Genomic DNA, 19,316 nt, shown 5'->3' on the forward strand with positions numbered 1-19,316 from the left:
AAAAAAAAATACACACCAACCAATTGGAAGCTTCTTTTATTTCAGGGTCAATGGGTTTTTTAAATTTTTTAAATTTTTTTTTGCTTGCCTTTTTTTTTTTTCCATTCTAAGCATGCATTTCTTTTATAATAAAGAAAAGAATTATGCTTTACAAAAATAAACCATTGAAACCATTCACTGGCAAATTTGCAGGATGTTTTGTTTTCTCTTTCTAAAAGAAACAGATAGCTAAATCATAAATATGACTTTAAGCATTCTTCTACTCAGAAACCTTCAGTGGGACCCCACTCTCGATCACATTTGCTTGAATCTCAGGGCTCCCCGCAATCTGACCCACCACCCTCCTCCTCACCCCATGCTCAAGCCACCTGCCTGACTGTTGTAGAATCACACCTGCTCTTTTCACTCCATCCATCCTGTGGCTCACGGGCCACCTCCAACCCAGCCAGACCCCACCCATCCTTCAAGTCCCAGCACACACCACCACCTTCCCTTGATTTTTCACCTTTTCCCAGGGGTTTCCATGACATTCAGAATGGGTGCAACACAGTGCATCCCTTGATTAAATGTCACTTTCCATTTTGCTAGTAAGGCATTAATCTTCTCTCTCTGTCAGTTTCTTATTTCTATATCCTTCACAGAACCTAGCACGGTGTTAAGGACATAATAGGTGCATAGGATACATCTCAATTGACTTCCATGTTTAATGACCTATTATTTTGAGTAGGAAGCATTTTCATCAATGATCTCCATTTGATGGCCAAGCCCCCTGTTGCTGCTCAGATGCTCCTCTTATCTAAAAGAATATGAATTCAGACAAAGGATGAAGGGGAAATACACTGTAGCAAAACTGTATCTGAAAAACACCTAACTCAAGGGTAATCTCAATGTGCTATTAAACACCGCACTTTAGCTTACCATTTTTTTTTTTTTTGAGATGGAATTTCACTCTTGTTGCCCAGGCTGGAGTGCAATGGCTCGATCTCGGCTCACTGAAACCTCCGCCTCCCAAGTTCAAGAGATCCTTCTGCCTCAGCCTCCTCAGTAGCTGGGATCACAAGCGTGCGCCACCACACCCTACTAATTTTGTATTTTTAGAAAAGATGGGGTTTCGGCCGTGCGTGGTGGCTCACGCCTGTAATCCAAGCACTTTGGAGGCCAAGGCGGGCGGATCACCTGAGGTCGGGAGTTCAAGACCAGCCTGACCAAAATGGTGAAACCCTGTCTTAGAAAAGATGGGGTTTCTCTATGTCTAACCTCAGGTGATCCACCCCCCTTGGCCTCTCAAAGTGCTGAGATTACAGGCATGAGCCACCACCCTGGCCCCATTTGTTTATTTACTTACTTATTTATTTATTTTGAGACAGGGTCTTGCTCTGTCCCCCAGGCTGGATTGCAGTGGCACAGTCACAGCTCACTGCAGCCTCAACCTCCCAAGCTCAGGCGATCCTCCCGCCTCTGCTGGGACTACAAGTGCACACCACCTCGCCTGGTTAATTTTTTTTATTTTATGTAGAGAGAGGGTCTTGCTATGTTGTCCAGGCTGGTGTCAAACTCCTGGGCTTAAGCGCCTCAGCCTCCCACAGTGCTGGGATTACAGGGGTGAGCAGCCATGCCTGGCTGCTTTCCAGATTTTTCAAATCTAACAATTTTCTGGCCACATACTGCTTCCTTTCCCTCTTCCCATCACACAGAACCCTGCTCCTGCTACAGCCAGAGAACGCTATACACAGGTGTCCCTAGTGGAAGTGGGGTGGGGGTGGGGAATGTGAATGTGTGGTCACCAGCCATATAAACTGAAGCGAACGGTGATTTCTGCAGCACACCAGGATTGCCTGGCATTATAAGAAGTGTCTCACATGTCCTGCTTGCCATGTCAGTAACCTGCAGCGCTCAGTTTCACTCAGTGGCCATTCTGTGGTGAGCTGAATAGTAATCGTGAAGCAAGTTCTCAAGACCCACACGCCTGTCCTTCAGAGGGCATCCCCATAGTGTTGGAATGTTACGAAGACTTAAATCACCGAGGCCACTCTTCAGTCAGGGCCGTAGGCTGGGTCATTCCAACTTGCTAGCCTGAAAATCTGAGAGAAGCCTGCAGGCAGGAGAATGTTCTCTATGGAACTCAACGGTAGACAGGTACCTGTGATATTTATGCATCTGGCAGCCCAACTGACTCCAAAAAGAATTTTTTTTTTTTTTTTGAGACAGAGTCTTGCTCTGTTGCCCAGAGCAAGACTGGAATGCAGTAGCACAATCTCGGCTCACTACAACCTCCGCCTCCCAGGTTCAAGCAATTCTAGTGCCTCAGCTTCCCAAGTAGCTGGAATTACAGGCGCAAGCCACCACACCTGGCTAATTTTTTGTATTTTTCAGTAGAGACAGGGCTTCATTCACCATGTTGGCCGGGCTAGTCTCAAACTCATGGCCTCAGGTATTCTGCCTGCCTTGGCCTCCCAAAGTGCTGGGGTTATAGGCGTGAGCCACTGCGCCCAGACTCCAAAAAGCATCTTGAGGCCAAATGGAGACCAGGGGCATCTAGTGCCTTGTCTTACCCAGCTCCACCTGGCAGCCAGATGGGGGAGACAAATGAGGGTCAGAAGCAGTTTGATTCAGGTGGGTGGCACCTGAGTCCAGAAAGAAGCCCACTGATCCTCATTCTTTATTATCTAAGCTTACAGTTCTGGCACACTCAAAATTGTCCTGAATACACAGGAGGGATTTTGCTGCTGTAAGAGTTTTCTGGACAAGAGAAAGTTTTGCCTGCTTTGTGCTGCAGCAGCACTTTGTGCACAACATATTTTATATTCCATGACTATGAAAAGGTAACCGTCCTATCCAGAATGCTATTTATACAAGCTGCCCTCAATTCCCTAAGGCGGTTTTTGTGTCTGAGGCACAGTTTGAGTGTGGGCTTTGGGGACAGCGCTCTGAAGTTTCTCATTGGCACACGCAGTCCCTTGATCGACCTTCCCATGTTGTCACTGTTTAGAGGTTGAGGTTCACTGCCTCGATCACATTCTTTTATCATCTCACGAGACCAAGTTCATTTCAAATGTACTCAGCACAACACAGTCTGGTGCCAGCTTGACACTACCCTTTGCCTTTTGCCTCCCATCCACAGCAAGCTGTGCCCTGAGCTGTATCATAGGTCCACCCAGCTCAGCCTCCATCACACAACACACGGCAAAGATGGGTTCGGTACACATCAATCAGAATTCAGTAGCGCCTCTGGGGGAGGGGCAGAAATGGCATATCAGTTGAGAACCAGTTTCCTGTTCTTGGAAAGGAGCCATCAGGCAAGAGTTGGAAAATAACTTGCAGTCTTTTCTGTCCCTGACTGCCTTATTCTACTTGCTCTTCTGGTCATCTCTGTTCGTGGTCGCCTTATCATTCCAGACACCATATTGTTAGGTCCTAGTTGTTAAGAATCTCATCATCCTCACATTCCCAAGGAAATACATCCCCCTTCCCAACCCATGTGTCTCCATCTTCCAGCACATCTAACTCGAACCATGATGTCATGACCTCACTGCCCAATGCTGCATTCCCCAGTTAAGCTCCTTCTCTTCTCTGGGTGGGTCTTTCTCTGAACTTTTGAAAGAGTGTAGCTCTGGGCAAAGTGATAGCTCTACTTTATTATGTAAGAGGCCAGTAGAGCAAGTTCGGGATCTTTGGAAAAACCTTAAGTTTAAAAATGACAATTCTCAAGTAAATAGTAATTTGATCAGCTTATTTTAGTTAACATGGCTTTTTTAGAACTTTCATCAAATTCTCAATAGAGAACATGAAGCATACTCAAGTATCATGGGTTTTTGTTTTGTTTTGGTTTCTTCTTTTTAATTTCGTGGGCTTTGACTTTTTTTTTTTTTTTTTTTACAGAATTTTTCTTTTTCACCCCGGCTGGGGTGTGGTTGGGATAATCTTGGCTCACTGCAACCTTTGTCTCCCGGGTTTTAGCGATTCTCCTGCCTCAGCCTCCTGAGTAGCTGGGATTACAGGTGCCCGCCACCATGCCTGGCTAATTTTTGTATTTTTAGTAGGGGGTTTCACCATGTTGGTTAGGCTGGTCTCAAACTCCTGACTTCGTGATCTGCCTGCCTCAGCCTGCCAAAATGCTGGGATTGCAGGCGTGAACCACCATGCCCAGCCGTGGGCTTTGATTTTTAAAGATAGAGCTGGTTTTTTTCCCCCAAAGAAAGAGCAGTGTGCTGTTGCCTCCACCTCCAAGTGACGTTTCAACTTGGAAACACATGAGGAAGAAATGAAAATTGTAATTATTTTTCAAAAATATAAAAGGAAAAGATGCAATTTTAAAATCAACTTTAAATTTAAAATTTTAATTACTATTATTTGATTATCTCTAATGTTGTTAAATATTTGCCATTAGAGCTTTACTGTCTGAAAAACTGTTGCACCATATTTTCTTAAAACTAGGTAAATTTTAATGGCCATTTATAAGACTATCATAGATTATATTCCCTGGAGAAGAAACCAAGAGGCCAGTGTGGAACTAACCCACATCGCCATGTATATACCCTTTTGGAATAGGTAAAATCCAATAGGATTTTTCTTTGGGGACTTGGCTTTGGTTTCAACCACAGGTAGTAAATGTTTAGTAGTTAGCGAGTTAATTTTTTTAATGGCTGAACATTAATTAATGGCTAATTATAAAAGCCAATACTTACATGGCACTTACTGGGTTGCATGTATAGGGTGCTGTTCTAAGTGCTATATATACATATATATGTTGTGTAATCCTCACAAAACCACCAAAAAGTGGATACTGTTGTTCACAGATGAGAAATCTGAGATCCAGAGAAATGAACTAACCCAATGTCACACAATTAATAGGTGCAAGAGCTGGGATTCACTCCCGTGGAGCTGGGCTCCATGGTCTTAAATACCGTCCTTTAGTCCCAGGATGATTTACTACAACTTCTCCCGCCCAAGGACGATCCTCCCTGCGTGATACGACGAATTTTCATGAAGGAGGATAGGCCGGGTGCTCTGGCTCATGCCTGTAATCCTAGCACTTGGGGAGGCTATGGCAGGCAGATTGCCTGAGCTCAGGAGTTCAAGACCAGCCAGAGCAACACAGTGAAACCCCATCTCTACTAAATTACAAAAAATTAGCCGGGAATGGCAGTGTGTTCTTGTAATCCCAGCTACTCGGGAGGCTGAGGCAGGAAAATTGCTTGAACCTGGAAGGCGGAGGTTGCAGTGAGCCGAGATCACGCTACTGCACTCCAGCCTGGGCAACAGAGCAAGACTTTGTCTCCAAAAAAAAAAAAAAAAAAAGAAAAGAGGATAGATGGAAATGGCTGAGAACATAAGAGGACAGAATGAAGACAAAAAGGTGGATGTGATTTATTTAAGATTTCTCAGCGTGGCGAGCAGGAAAAAATCCATTAGCACGTTCGTATTATACTTCTTGCCATTGTGCCTTCAGTTTACAACCGATAAAACACCGACTTCTAGCTGCCATTTCTAGACTCTTAAGGGTTACCACCTAAAAATAACATTAACTGAACCAGAGAAGGCTGTACTCACATTGCAGGCTCACTGTGCCGCAGGTAACAGGACGGTTTAACTGGCCAAGCTCTTCCTCTTCAGTGCACCAAAGGCTTGAGGTTTAATGAGTGGGTGGAGGAAGGATAAACATGGCTTAACACCCCAACCAATCAAGAGGTCTGTTGGCCAGCTCCTCCCTATCCACCTCAGCCTGGGGCAAGCCAAGAATTCCGGCCCTGGCTGGGGGTAATGGAGATGGATCGCTAAGATGGGCGGACACCTGCTGCTGATGCTGCTGACACAGGTGTTGGGCATCCTCGCCTGAGGCATTTTTTCCTCCCTTTCTGCTGGCTGGAAAGAAAGGGCTGACGTGCAGGGCCCTGCAGGAGTTGACTTAACCCACGACATTGAGCTGATTGTGTTGGGCAGTTTGTGGAAGAAATTCTGTCCCATATTAATTGATGCTCTTCTTGGGACCCAATTCCAGGAGTGTGACTTCCAGGACCCAATTACAATGACAATCTTAATTCTCATACTTAAAATTGGCCCACGTTTTCTTTTCTGAGAATAAAGAACCCATCTCATGTTCAGAAATGACCTAATGTTTCAGCCAAGCACAGTGGCTCACACTTGTATTTCCAGCATTTTGGGAGGCCGAGACAGGTGGGTCACCTAAGGTCAGGAGTTCAAGTCCAGCCTGGCCAACATGGTGAAACTCCGTCTCTACTAAAAATATAAAAATTAGCCAGGCGTGGTGGTGGTTGCCTGTAATCCCAGCTACTCGAGAGGCTGAGGCAGGAGAATCACTTGAACCTGGGAGGCGGAGGTTGCAGTGAGCCGAGATGGCACCACTGCACTCCAGCCTGGGCGCTGAGTGAAACTTTGTCTCAAAAAAAAAAAAAAAAGAAGAAGAAGAAAAGAAATGACCTAAAGTTTCATCTTTGACATTTTGGAATAATTTGCAAGGATTTCGATTAAATAGCAAAATCGAAAGAGAAAGGGGAGAACAATTGCCTGGTTGTGTCTTGTGTTCTTCCCACCCCTTTATCTGAGGGTGGTCTGTTTTCTGAAACTGTGCGAGAAACAAAAATTATTAGTTTGAAGGCTGTATCCAAACTCTAAATTTAAAAACATGATTCATCATCTTGGAGGATAATGATCTGTCCACCTGTAGATTTATACGGATTTCTTTACAGAAGACTGGCACGTAGAGGACTTTCTTAGAATTTAGTTTGTCTTACATCACACCCAATAATTCAGAGCTATTCAGAGTATTTTCCTGAGTCAGGAGCCTGTGAAATGAAAATGCCACAACTGTCAGGGAGAACGATGAGCAAGATCAATACAAATTGCAACAGTTGGTGGGGGGGAGGGTACTAAAGACATTTATTTAGCATTCTATGTCTGCAAAAGACCACATTTTCAGAAGACTTTCCAACACTGGACTACGAGTTCTCCAGCACTGTAGAACTTAGTTTTCCCCCTCACCGGCCGCCCCCCGGGGTCATGGAGGGGGGAACCTAGTGATTTGTTTGCTGCAGAACAGATAGCATAGTAAGTCATAGCAACACCAGGACCTAAAGCCATAAGTCTGTACTTAAATCACCTAGAAGACCAGGTTTCTGATATTTATATTGTTTTCATCCTTTCTTTGATAGGTGTAAGTGTAGCCAAGTATAAAGCTGTTCCATGCCTGGATAATTTTTATTGCATCTGCAAGGCTGTGTTGAGATATTCTGACACAGCAAGAATCATGATTTGTCCATGCATAGATTTAGACTGACTTCTTATAGAAGACGGACATGGAGGGGATTTTTAAAAAGATTAGGCTATCTCCAGTTGCATCCAACAATGCAGAGTATTGAAACTGAGGTCTGATTTAATCGGTGTCTGCCAACTATCTACATTTCCTTGTCATTGTCAAGTATATGATTAACATGAGGAACATTTTTTTTTCTAACCTATCTCGAAAGTAGTTCAACTAACAAACAATGCAAAGTTTAAAAGCACTGATTGTTTTTCTCCTGCTTTCATATGGAGCTTTTAACATGAGCTATTTATCGGTCATCAGATTACTTAAGGGTCAGAAATGCATTCTTTTCATAATGTTCTACAAAACACACTCATAGAAAAATGCATTCTTTCCTAACGTTCTATAAAACAGACTCATTAACTCTGCTGTTACTTCTAAGTTGCTACGCCCAGTCCATCTGAATCTCTCTGGTGAAAGGGCGCGTTGACCCTGGCAGAAGACTCTAAGATTATTGCTGGAGGGGGTCACTGCATTTGCCTCATTTCTGTTTTCTGTGCCTAACAAAGTTGACCACTGATACTTAGACATCTTTCATTTTTGGTAGAGTTCTGGTGAGGAGGATCCTCTAACTGAACCAAGGTCATCTACCAAGATATCTGCATTTAAGTGTGACTCCAAACTTCCAGCAATTGACCAAACATCAGTGAAGCAGAAACATAAAAGCACCATGACTGCAAGGAAAGCAGAGAAAGCGGGCCCCAGCAAACCCTCTCCAGGTGAGTGGCTGGCTTATTGAAATTCATAAGATTTAAAATCCTGGTATTAAAAATAACGACAACAGGCCAGGCACAGTGGCTCATGCCTGTAATCCTAGCACTTTGAGAGGCTAAGGCTGGCAGATCACTTGAGGTCAAGAGTTTGAGACCAGCCTGGCCAACATGGCAAAACCTCTGTCTCTACTGGGGAGGCTGAAGCAGGAGGATCGCTTGAACCCGGGAGGCAGAGGTTGCAGTGAGCCAAGATTGCACTACTACACTCCAGCCTGGGTGACAGAGCAAGACTCTGTCTCAAAAATAAACAAATTACATAAATATAACAACAATCAAATTGGGGGTGTTGATTAAACCTAGTGTTTTCCGAATGGCTAATTCAGGTTTTGAAAGGCCAGTGATCCTATGCAAACAGTAACATTAATTTCAGAGTAGAATATAAGATCGTGGAGGCATGAATCATGCAACGTAACTTCCTCCACTGCCCGCACTTCTGCCCCATCATTAGTGTAGCATCAGCCTTGAGTTGCTGCCTTTTCATCTTCTTCACCCTTCTTGGGGATAAAGCCATTTGGCCTCAGGTATCAAGTTTTATGGCTCAAATAAGAGCCTAAAGAGAAGCTTTCAAATACATCTGAATAGCATAATTTATAGCCGAGAGAGAAAGTAATAAAGTTCTCCTGTTCTGGGTTTGTCCTCTCCGAGAGAAAAGGTGCTTGATAAATCCTCCCTTTTGTGCAATTTGGAAAAATAGTCGCTCTTTAGCTGCCTTAGAGCAAAGACCAATCTTTTGCTTGGGGCAGGAGTGACTTAATAGTATCCACAAAGGGGCTAAAATTCACTGAAAATTGAACGTCTCTCGGGCTCATCGCCATCAAAGACAACAGGTATAAGACAAATTTGATTCGATACCTCCGGGAACTGAGGTTTAAGTTGGAGTAACTAGGCAGAAAGGTCTAAGTTGAATGGAAAGGATCCAGGCTAACTGCTGAAGAATTCATCAATAGCATGCAATTCATTAAAATCCAAATCACAGCTACTTTCCAATCCTAAATCGCTTCTGCCAGGCAACCACCGGTCCAGCTAAGTCTTCATGCCTTTTTAGAACATGGCAGCTTTCACTCAGATTCACCACCCACATTTTACTGCTTTAACGAAGTCAAAACCAAATTGACTTCTGAAGGGATGTCCTCTCAGGCAAAGCCTCAACTCTTGCATCTTATTTAATCTGGGGAGAAAGTATCATCACAGTTCATTTCTCATTTTAAAGGCTTTTAGTAGGAATTAGGCTTTTAACTCAGCTGTTTAAGGTTGAAATAGAGCAGGTTAGGTCGTTCCACCAATATTTCAAAATACAAGTAATGGCAAAATTTGAATTTGAATTTGAATTTAAGGGTTTTTTGTTTGTTTTGTTGTTTGTTTTTGTTGAGACAGAGTCTCGCTGTGTCGCCCAGGCTGGAGTGGAGTGGTGCTATCTCAGCCCACTGCAACCTCTGCCTCCCGGGTTCAGGTGATTTCCGGCTAATTTTTGTATTTTTAGTAAAGACAGCATTTCACCATGTCGGCCAGGCTGATCTCAAACTCCTAATCTCAAGGATTCGCCCGCCTCAGCCTCTCAAAGTGCTAGGATTACCTTGGCCTCCCAAAGTGCTAGGATTACAGGTGTGAGCCACCATGCCCAGGCTAAATTTAAGTTTAAATAATGGAACCCCATCTGTGCAATATAATTTTTAGCCCTCTTGCTAAAATCAGGTGGTTGTTTGCATATAGTATGCTTTCTCATGGTGGAGAAAAGTCATTAAAACGAACTGTTTAGATCCACTCAGTGCTTTAGTTTGTCTGATTAATACAGATGTTCAGGCCGGGCGCGGTGGCTCAAGCCTGTAATCCCAGCACTTTGGGAGGCCAAGGCGGGTGGATCACAAGGTCAAGAGATCGAGACCATCCTGGTCAACATGGTGAAACCCCGTCTCTACTAAAAATACAAAACATTAGCTGGGCATGGTGGTGCGTGCCTATAATCCCAGCTACTCAGGAGGCTGAGGCAGGAGAATTGCCAGAACCCAGGAGGCGGAGGTTGCGGTGAGCCGAGATCGCGCCATTGCACTCCAGCCTGGGTAACAAGAGTGAAACTCCGTCTCAAAAAAAAAAAAAAAAAAAAATACAGATGTTCAGCAAACTCTGTATGGAACTTACAGCACTAACAAAAAGGGGGAATTAATGCACTTAACAGTCTTTAAAACATCACATTTGAAGAATTACCAGGCTGAAAAACACCAGGTTTCAGTGACAGAGCCAAGTTGGCAGAAAGATATCTATTTCATCAAATGAGGGATGTTGCTTGTAGTAAAAGCCTCTACAAACCGCCTGCTTCATCACTGCGTTATGGCCCTAGACCACGTCCAAGACCCATGTGGCCATGAGCGGGGCTGTGGCCTGGCTGTCCCCAAGCAGAGCAGTCCTGGTGATGGATGGCAGTTGCTGCAGAGGCAGAATCAGTTGTGCAGCAATCTGGCTAAAAACAAAGCACTGATGTGTTAAGAACCATCCATTTTACGTGTGTAGACTCACCCTCCGGGCTCCCTAATTAGCATAGCGAAATGAGAACCGAGACATGGCAAGGATTTCAGCTGAGTCCGTTCGGGAACAGTTGAGCTCAGTGGCGGTCATGTTGCAGTTTTCTGCTGTTACAGAAAAATAGGGTTTGGTGCCCGAATTAGCTGGACACGTTCATCGAATTCACTAAATTCAGCTCCTTGCTTTCCTCACCTCTGTAGAGAGATATTTCTCTAAAGCATGTTGGGGGTAATACAAAGTTAGCAATAAGTCATCAAAACTTCTTCCATGTCAGACCTGAGATTCTGTATGAAATTGAAGCGCCAAACACGGTGAAATTCCTTTGCAACATCTGCCTAATAGGGTATACTTCCTACACTTCCTGTGTTATACCAGACTTTCACCGAATAAGATAATACAGCCAGGGAATATGGCTTGACTCACTGCAAATCTATGTAATGATAATCCACGTCATCAAAAAAGGGTTTTTCTTTGTATGTAATCTGCCATCTGGAACCTCCAAAACAACTATGTAAAATATAGCAACTATAAATGCCCTCTATAAACAGGCTTGTAACCAAGAAGGCATCTGATAGCTCTTCATCCTGTGAGAAGGAATTCACGCATTTAAATTAAGTTTCTATCATCCATGAAACTGCTTCTGGATGACTGACTTGTGATGTTCCTTGTTATCTGTCTCCATGCAGTGGGGCGTGCAGTTTATGGGCAAGTGTTTTGGAGTCAAAATGTTTGTATTTGCATCTGGGCGCCATTGATTTGCTGTCTACCTTTGGCCAAGTAATGCATCTCGGTCCCTCAGTTTCCTCACCTACACAATGGGGAGAAGGGCTAAAAACAGATCCTGCCTGCTGAGATTGCTGTGAGAACTCAATGATGAAACATACATGCAGCCTTTAGGACAGTCCCTGCTGCTGTGGCCACTCAATTAATTATCCCATTATGATTCCTAGCACATGAGAGCAGCAGGTTATAAGGAGAACGGACTAGAAAACTTTGTTTTCTTTGCCTTAAGGTTGTCCTCCCAAAACATCTTTTTTTCTGTACAAAAATCAGAGTTTCATTTTATTGATTGACTGATTGATTGATTGATTGATTACTGAGACGAGGTCTCACTGCATAGCCCAGGCTGGAGTGTACTGATACAATCAGGTCACTGCAACCTCAAACTCCTGGGCTCAAGTAATCCTCCTACCTCAGCCTCCTGAGTACCTAAGACCACAGGCACGCACCACTGCGCTCAGCTAATTTTTTTATTTTGTAGTGACGGGGTCTCACTATGTTGTCCAGGCAGGTCTCAAACTCCTAGGCTCAAGTGAGCCTCTGACCTCAGCCTCCCAAGTAGCTGTGACTACAGGCACATGCCACTATGCCTGGCTAATTTTTTTTACCTTTTATGAAGACGAGGTCTTGCTTTGTTGCTCAGGCTGGTCTTGAACTCCTGGGCTCAAGTGATCCTCCCACCTTGGCCTCCCAAAGTGCTGGGATTACAGACATGAGCCACAGCACCCAGCTCAGAGTTGTATTTTTTAGAATCTCTAACATAAATGCAGGTACAAATACTTTTAAACACTCTGAGTTTCAAAAGCAAAATGCCAAATGGAAAAAGATGAAGAATCAGACAGCATTCACCAAGCCAGAGATAGGCTTTATCTCCAGAAAGACGTGGAAAATTCCAGCAGTGAGTCAAGACCTGGCCGGGTCTCATGTGCAATCAACTCAGAAATCCCACATCACGAACACTGGTGTAGAGTGAGCTGTGAGCCTAGTAGAGTTACATGTTCTTAGTTACAAGTTCAGAATTGTAGACAGATCCTTGAGGCCCAGAAGAGCCAGCAGGCCCAGCGAGTAAGTGCAGAAGCACGGGGACATTTGGGGACCTGTGGTGGCCTCCAAGGCCTGCCTGCTCCCAAAACCTCTCCCAGCCCCATCCTGAGTTGGAGAGGAGCTGCCTCTCCTTTCCAGGACACAGAGGGGCATCCAAAGGCCACTGTGCTGTGGGGTTCTGGCGCCTGGAGTCCTAACGAGCTCCCTGCCCCAGCGCCAGACGTTTGGGAAGTGAGCATCCCCTCTCCCGCCCTCTGCTCTCACCTGGAGCCTGGGCATGGTCCCCCGAGTTATGTGCCAGGAAGACAGATCTGGATGGAGTCCTGCGAACCTGCTTCCAAAATCTTGCCCTTTAAAACAAGGCCGAGTGTTCTGAAATTATCCTCATTTATTATCGAGTGCATCATAAGTCACTGCTGGATTCAGTTTTGTGGGAGTAACAAGACTTTTCAGCCATAGAGTGGATTACTGGGAAGACAGGTTCTTGTAAAACTAAGAAAAAGCAATGCATTCAGATATTAAAAGACAAACATCCAAAATAACTATGGTCTCTTTTGGATTGGGAAATATTTATTTATTTATTTTTTATTTTTATTTTTTTGAGACGGAGTTTCACTCATGTTACCCAGGCTGGAGTGCAATGGCACAATCTCGGCTCACCGCAACCTCCGCCTCCCGGGTTCAGGCAATTCTCCTGCCTCAGCCTCCTGAGTAGCTGGGATTACAGGCACGCGCCACCATGCCCAGCTAATTTTTTGTAGTTTTAGAAGAGACGGGGTTTCACCATGTTGACCAGGATGGTCTCGATTTCTTGACTTTGTGATCCACCCGCCTCGGCCTCCCAAAGTGCTGGGATTACAGGCGTGAGCCACCGCGCCCGGCCGGAAATATTTATTTGAAGAGCAGCCTGGAAGAGAAATTTGAGGGCAAATCCTAAATCCTCATAATTCACCTTGCAAATAAATTCTCCTGAAGATTTTCTCTGAAAGGCCAAGATTAATGGCTTTCGTGGCAAGTCCAACTGGTGTCCAGCAACTTTCCAAGCTACTGCCAAGTTAGAAAAAACAAAACAAGGCCGGGTGCGGTGGCTCACGCCTGTAATCCCAGCACTTTGGGAGGCCGAGGCAGGTGGATCACCTGAGGTCAGGGGACCAGCCTGGCCAAGATGGAGAAACTCCATCTCTACTAAAAATACAAAAAAATTAGCTGGATGTGGTGGTGGGCGCCTGTAATCCCAGCTACTTGGGAGGCTGAGGAAGGAGAATTGATTGAACCTGGGAGGTGGAGGTTGCAGTGAGCTAAGATCATGCCACTGCACTCCAGCCTGGGTGACAGAGCGAGACTCTGTCTCAAAAAAAAAAAAAGAAAAGAAAAGAAAAAAGAAAAAACAATTTAAGTGGATATTCCCACTTTTTAATAGAGAATCATAATTATCAGTCCAGTTATGATACATGCTCTCAAGATGGGGGCTTGGGATCGATGCAGAGCCCAGAATTAAGTCTGGCTCCAAACCCTGGTGCTATCACTCTATAGCCCTATAAATGTGAGCGATGCAATCAGACTGGCATTTTTAAAAGCTGACTCTGGCTGCAGCATGGAGAAGGAGCCGGCTGAGTGTGTGAGGATGGCCAGATGCAGCCAAGAGACCAGACAAGTGGTAGTTGCAGGGGACTAGGGGAGAAATAAGAAGGGCTTGAGCAGGAGCAAAAGCAGAGGGAAGAGGGGCAGGTGCAGTGGCTCGTACCTGTAATCCTAGCAACTTGGGAGGCTGAGATGGGAGGATTGCCTGAGGCCAGGAGTTCAAGACCAGCCTGGTCAACATAGTGAGACCCCCATCTCTATTTTTAAAAAGCAGAGGAAATAGGAAGAGGGAGTGGGCTTGAGGGACATTTAAGGAAGTAAAGCTGGCAGAACTTGGTGACTTGGATGTAGGGATGAGGAAGAAAGAGGAATTGAAGGGAACTCAGGAATCTGGCCCCAGAAGCTAAGCCAGTGGAGGCTGCCTCTGCCAAGGCTGAGGAAGAAGGAGGTGTGGGTCCCCTTTTGTCGTTTGTCTTTGAGGTGCAGGCAGGGCAGCCAGGTGGAAATGCCAGGACATAACTGGGGACCCAGGTCTGCCGCTCCACAGAGCACTCCCCTTCCTCCCAGAGCACTTGCTGGTAGGAACCCAAGGGCCTGCAGTGAGTAAGAGGTGGCTGAAACTATAAGAATGTCTCCCCTGGAAGAGGGGATGGAGTCAGAAGAGAGGCGCTGGGGAACTTTGGGAGATAAGAACAGTTAAGAGAAGAATGAGTGAAGACAGGTAGAGAGAGAAATGATCCCAAGAAATAGGAGCCACTGCTGGAGCCATTTAGGAAGAAGAAGTGGGTAATATTTACTCGAATCCTCTGTGGCCTGGCACTAAGAACTGGGACCCCTCCACGATAGGCGATGGTTTTCTTTTTTTCTTTTTCTTTTTTTCTTTTTTTTTTTTTTTGAGACGGAGTCCCGCCCTGTCACCCAGGCTGGAGTACAATAGCCCAATCTCAGCTCACTGCAAACTCTGCCTCCCTGGGTTCAAGCATTTCTCCTGCCTCAGCCTCCCGAATAGTTGGGATTAAGGCATGCACCACCACACCCAGCTAATTTTGTATTTTTAGTAGAGACGGGATTTCACCATGTTGGCCAGGCTGGTCTCAAACTCCTGACCTCAAGTGATCCGCCTGCCTCGGCCTCCTGAAGTGCTGGGATTACAGGTGTGTGCTACCGTGCCCAGCCTTAAGTGATAGTTTTCAACTGGCTGTTTACAACCATGGCATTTTAGACTTGGAACTGATTTTAGCTGCAGCATCTCCCAAACTTTTCTGATGATAAGAATCACCAGGGAGGTTCTTCATAAAAATAAAAATCCCTGCTTCCCATCCCTGACCCACGGCATCAGAGTCGCCAATAAAAGGGCCTGCAAAACTGTATTTTGAACAAGTACAGCAGATGATTCTCATCACCAGGGTTTGGGCAGCTGTCTCAAGAGCCTTGCTTTTCCAAACGTTAGCGCTCATGAGAAACACCTGGAACTCCTGAGCATCTACAGATTCTGATTCAGAAGGCCTGGGTGGGCTGAGAGCCTGCGTTGCTAAGAAGTCCCAGGTGACGTCGATGTTGCTGGCCTATGAACCAGCTTTGAAGGAGCAAGGCTAGAAAAAACACCTGTCTCATTTTGCAGGTGAGGGAACAGGTTCCAGGCAGGTAAGCCGTTAATTCAAGGTGACCCAGCTGGTTAGTGGCAGAACTGAGATTTGTCAAACATGAGGGAGTCGCTGTGACTCATGACTCCATGGGGCACCCGTATTCTGCCTCCAGCGAGGTTAGCAGTTTGAGCATGAGGTTAGAAAACAAATCATCAGCTTCTACTGGACATCTCTCTTTTTACCTGCTTTTCCCCCAGCTTGATTTTTCTCCCTTCCCATGATCCCGCCAGGATCTCTCTGCTTTTTTTTTTTTTTCTCTTTTCCCAAGCTTCCCCCTCCACAGCAGAAAGGCCAGATCAGGGCATGGCTACAGCCTGCTAGCGGGGGCAGCTGGAGGATTGAGGGAGAGAGCCTTACCCAAGTGAGACCCTGCGGGCCGCCATCTGTTGCTGCCAGCACAGCTCATTAGGCTGGCAGTGGGAGACGAGAAGGGCCCCAGAGCTCCCACACGGCAGCCTCAGGACATTCTCCGGGAACTTACAGGGGAAAGAACTTCCCGACATCTGTCAGGGACGCCGGAGACTGTCGGCCGGAACAGGGTGCGATGCTGGTGCTGCCTCCCTTGGTTCACTCCTCAGTGACACTGAGGTGGAGACCAGGTGCCTCCTGGGCGGGAGCCAGGCCTGCTGCTCCGATGACATTGGAGAACAATTTTGGAGTTTGGATTCATTCGCAGACGTCTTTATGTCCTTCCCTGCCTCGAGTGCTGCTTCCTGACTGCTCTTTTTCTTTTGTGCAGGTGACAGCAGCAAGCATCCCCTGTTCTGTGTTGAATACACCCCTTACTGCTCCGTCTTCGCTTTCTCCCCTGTCCTGCAGCCCAATACCAATTACTGCTGCCTCCTCCTGCCACTGGTGCCACCTGCCTCCCCAGTGGCCCAGGAACCTCCCCGCTGTCTCCCTCTAGTTACTTCCTTTCCCTCCCTCACAAGCCCCGCTTCCGCCTCCCCGGCCCCCATGCCCGAGTCCCCAGCAGCGCTCTGCTACTTCCCCATCTCCTGCCCCACTCCAGCCGAGACCCCTGTCCTGTGTCTGCAGGGCCCCCGAAGGCCCAGTAAGATTTACCTCGTGTGGTAAGTCACCCTTGCAAGGCACACAGCACAGCGGAGTCAGGGAGTGGGGACTTTGAGCTTCCAGAAGGCAGGTGGAGAGGAGAGGGTTCAGAGGCAATGCCAAGAACAATACCAGGCGGTGTGGTGTTCAGGAGAGCAGGAAGATGGGACAGCATGGCCACTGCACTCGGGCTCCACCTTCTAGCGCCAAAGGAGCCAGCAACCAATAAAATCCCATCCTCTCTGGAGACTCATTTGATTTCTTACTTCCTGTAGCTGGCACGCTGTGCAGTGTCACCCCCAGAAACCAAACAGGCTCTCCTGTGTGTGACCATATCATTGGCTCTGTGAATGCACACGCCAAGGCCACCCCAAGTGGTGGCGCCGGGGGCAGGCCGTTCTGAAGGCACACACTGGAACCAGAACCCATTCAGAACCACTTGGAGGAGGGACGAAAGAAAGGGCTCAGCTGATGTTTACGTTCCCCTTCCTGCCTACTTGTTAGGCATCAAACTTCCTAAAATCAAAAATGCCACCCCCAAGTTCCAAAATAAAACATATCTATGGTACATAATTAAGCTTTAATTAAGATCTCCTCTGGGTATGTGAGACAACACACATTTATCGTACACTCAGGCAAACAGAGGCGACCTATTATTTGTGACTGCACAGAAACCTGCCTATTACCCCAAGGCAACATTGGCTCCTGCGATTAAGCTGTAATTCTTCCCAGGATCCAAAGAAAGCACATTTTTTTCAGAGTGTCTCTCCAATGGGATCTTGGCACCTCCTAGGCACCAGGGATCCCAGTCAAGGTGGTGTGGGGCGGGATGAGGCTCGGGAACGGAATTTCCCCTTTATGCTTCCTTTTCGACTTTGTCAAGAACTATCTGTATGTGGCAAGTGATGGGTGGAGCTGAACGTGAACAGTAGAAAGGAGTGGTTCTCAGTTGTGAGGGTCTTGTACAAATATGAGATTTCCACCCTTTTCCCCCCTTTCCTGGTCAAATTAAGAACTACGCAGTTGACAATCACAGCTTCCCAGCATTGTCAAGAGAATGGAGGCATGTGCCTTTAATCTAAATAGCTGTGGGGTTTCTTTACAACTGGAGGCATCGCCTTGCTCAGATCCTGGAAGTATGGGCTATATGCTGTCCAAAGCAAACCAGAGTCTTCCCCAAATTCACGGATAGACAGGATACTGAGTTACCTGGCAATGAAACTCCTGAACACAAACCCCTTACTTTTCTGTAAGGCAAAGAGCTTGTCCTTCTACTTGGAAAGGAAGTTACATTTCATCTTCCAGTGTAAATAGGACTTGGTCTTCCTGCAGATTAATCTATTAATCCATGGCATGGTGAGAACCCAGCTGAGAAAGACCCCAAAGGTCTAAAATTTCATTCACTTTTCATGCGAGTGAAGTGATGGGAACTTGGTGTACAAATTGAGGGTTTGAAACTCTTTCTTTTTTGAGACAAGGTCTTGCGCTTGCCCCGGCTGGAGTGCAGTGGTATAAACACGGCTCACTGCAGCCTCAACCTCCTGGGCCAAGTGATTCTCTTGCCTCAGCCTCTCATGTAGCCGGGATCACAGGTGTGTGCCAGCACACCCAGATAATTTTTATTTCCTTTTTTGTAGAAACAGTAATCTCACTTTGTTTCCCAGGCTGTTCTCAAACTCCTGGGCTCAAGTGATCTTCCTGCCTTGGCCTCTCAAAGTGTTGGGATTACAGACATAAGCCTCTATGCCTGGATGGATGAGTGTTATAAACTTTTTTTTGTTTTTGAGGTGGAGTCTCTCTCTGTCTCCCAGGCTGGAGTGCAGTGGCACAATCTCAGCTTACTGCAACCTCTGCCTCCCGGGTTCAAGAGATTCTCCTGCCTCAGCCTCCCGAGTAGCTGGGATTATAGGCACATACCAACATGCCTAATTTTTTGTGTTTTTAGTAGACAGAGGGTTTCACCATGTTGGTCAGGGTGATCTTGAACTCTTGACCTGGTGATTCACTCGCCTCAGCCTCCCAAAGTGCTGGGATTATAGGCATGAGCCACAGAGCCCAGCCGGTAAGTGTTGAAAACTCTTAAACCCATGTACACACAAACTGTGCAGTCTGGGTCACCTCATTTGTGATCGTGCTTACAGACAGAGAAGAGAAAATATTTTGCGAGAGAGTTTGTTTTCCACAGAACCAAAAGGTTATCACAGGGAAGAAGTCAGCAGTGTCACCAAATTAGATTATAATAATCTTTAAGGTCATGAGGCAATGTCTTGCTCATCTTTGTGAACCCTCAAATTATAGCATAGCAAAAGCACACACGTATTTGTTGAACAGATCATAATATAAAGAGTTGCTATTTGCCTTTTGGATTTTATAAAAGAAGGATTGAGGGAGAGAATCAACAAAAACTACACAGGAATGAAGGCTATTGAATAAGTTATTCCTAACCTGTGAAGTCTGCATAACAATGAGTTTCTGGTCAAATTCAGTTGTCTCATGGGAATGACTTCAGATTTCCCATTATTATTCTCAGTACTAGTGGTAGTATTCTTTACGGTGGAATATGCAGCGACCATTATTACACTTAACGTGCACCAGTTAGGC

General features: G+C 45.9%; 1 protein-coding gene across 2 annotated transcripts in view; it reads left to right on the top strand.

The window, feature by feature from the left end:
• Nucleotides 1–19,316, top strand: part of MARCHF10 (membrane associated ring-CH-type finger 10) — a 108,578-nt gene that overhangs the window by 37,150 nt on the left and 52,112 nt on the right. For both annotated transcript variants that reach the window (XM_032265937.1, XM_032265935.1), the window contains exon 3: nt 7,869–8,040. In XM_032265937.1, coding sequence (XP_032121828.1) covers nt 7,869–8,040 — 172 coding nt within the window. The remainder of the gene's footprint in view (nt 1–7,868; nt 8,041–19,316) is intronic.

This window comes from Sapajus apella, unplaced genomic scaffold, assembly GCF_009761245.1.
Source record: "Sapajus apella isolate SASKATOON/1434 unplaced genomic scaffold, GSC_monkey_1.0 scaffold153, whole genome shotgun sequence".
NCBI classification, from domain to species: Eukaryota; Metazoa; Chordata; class Mammalia; order Primates; family Cebidae; genus Sapajus; species Sapajus apella.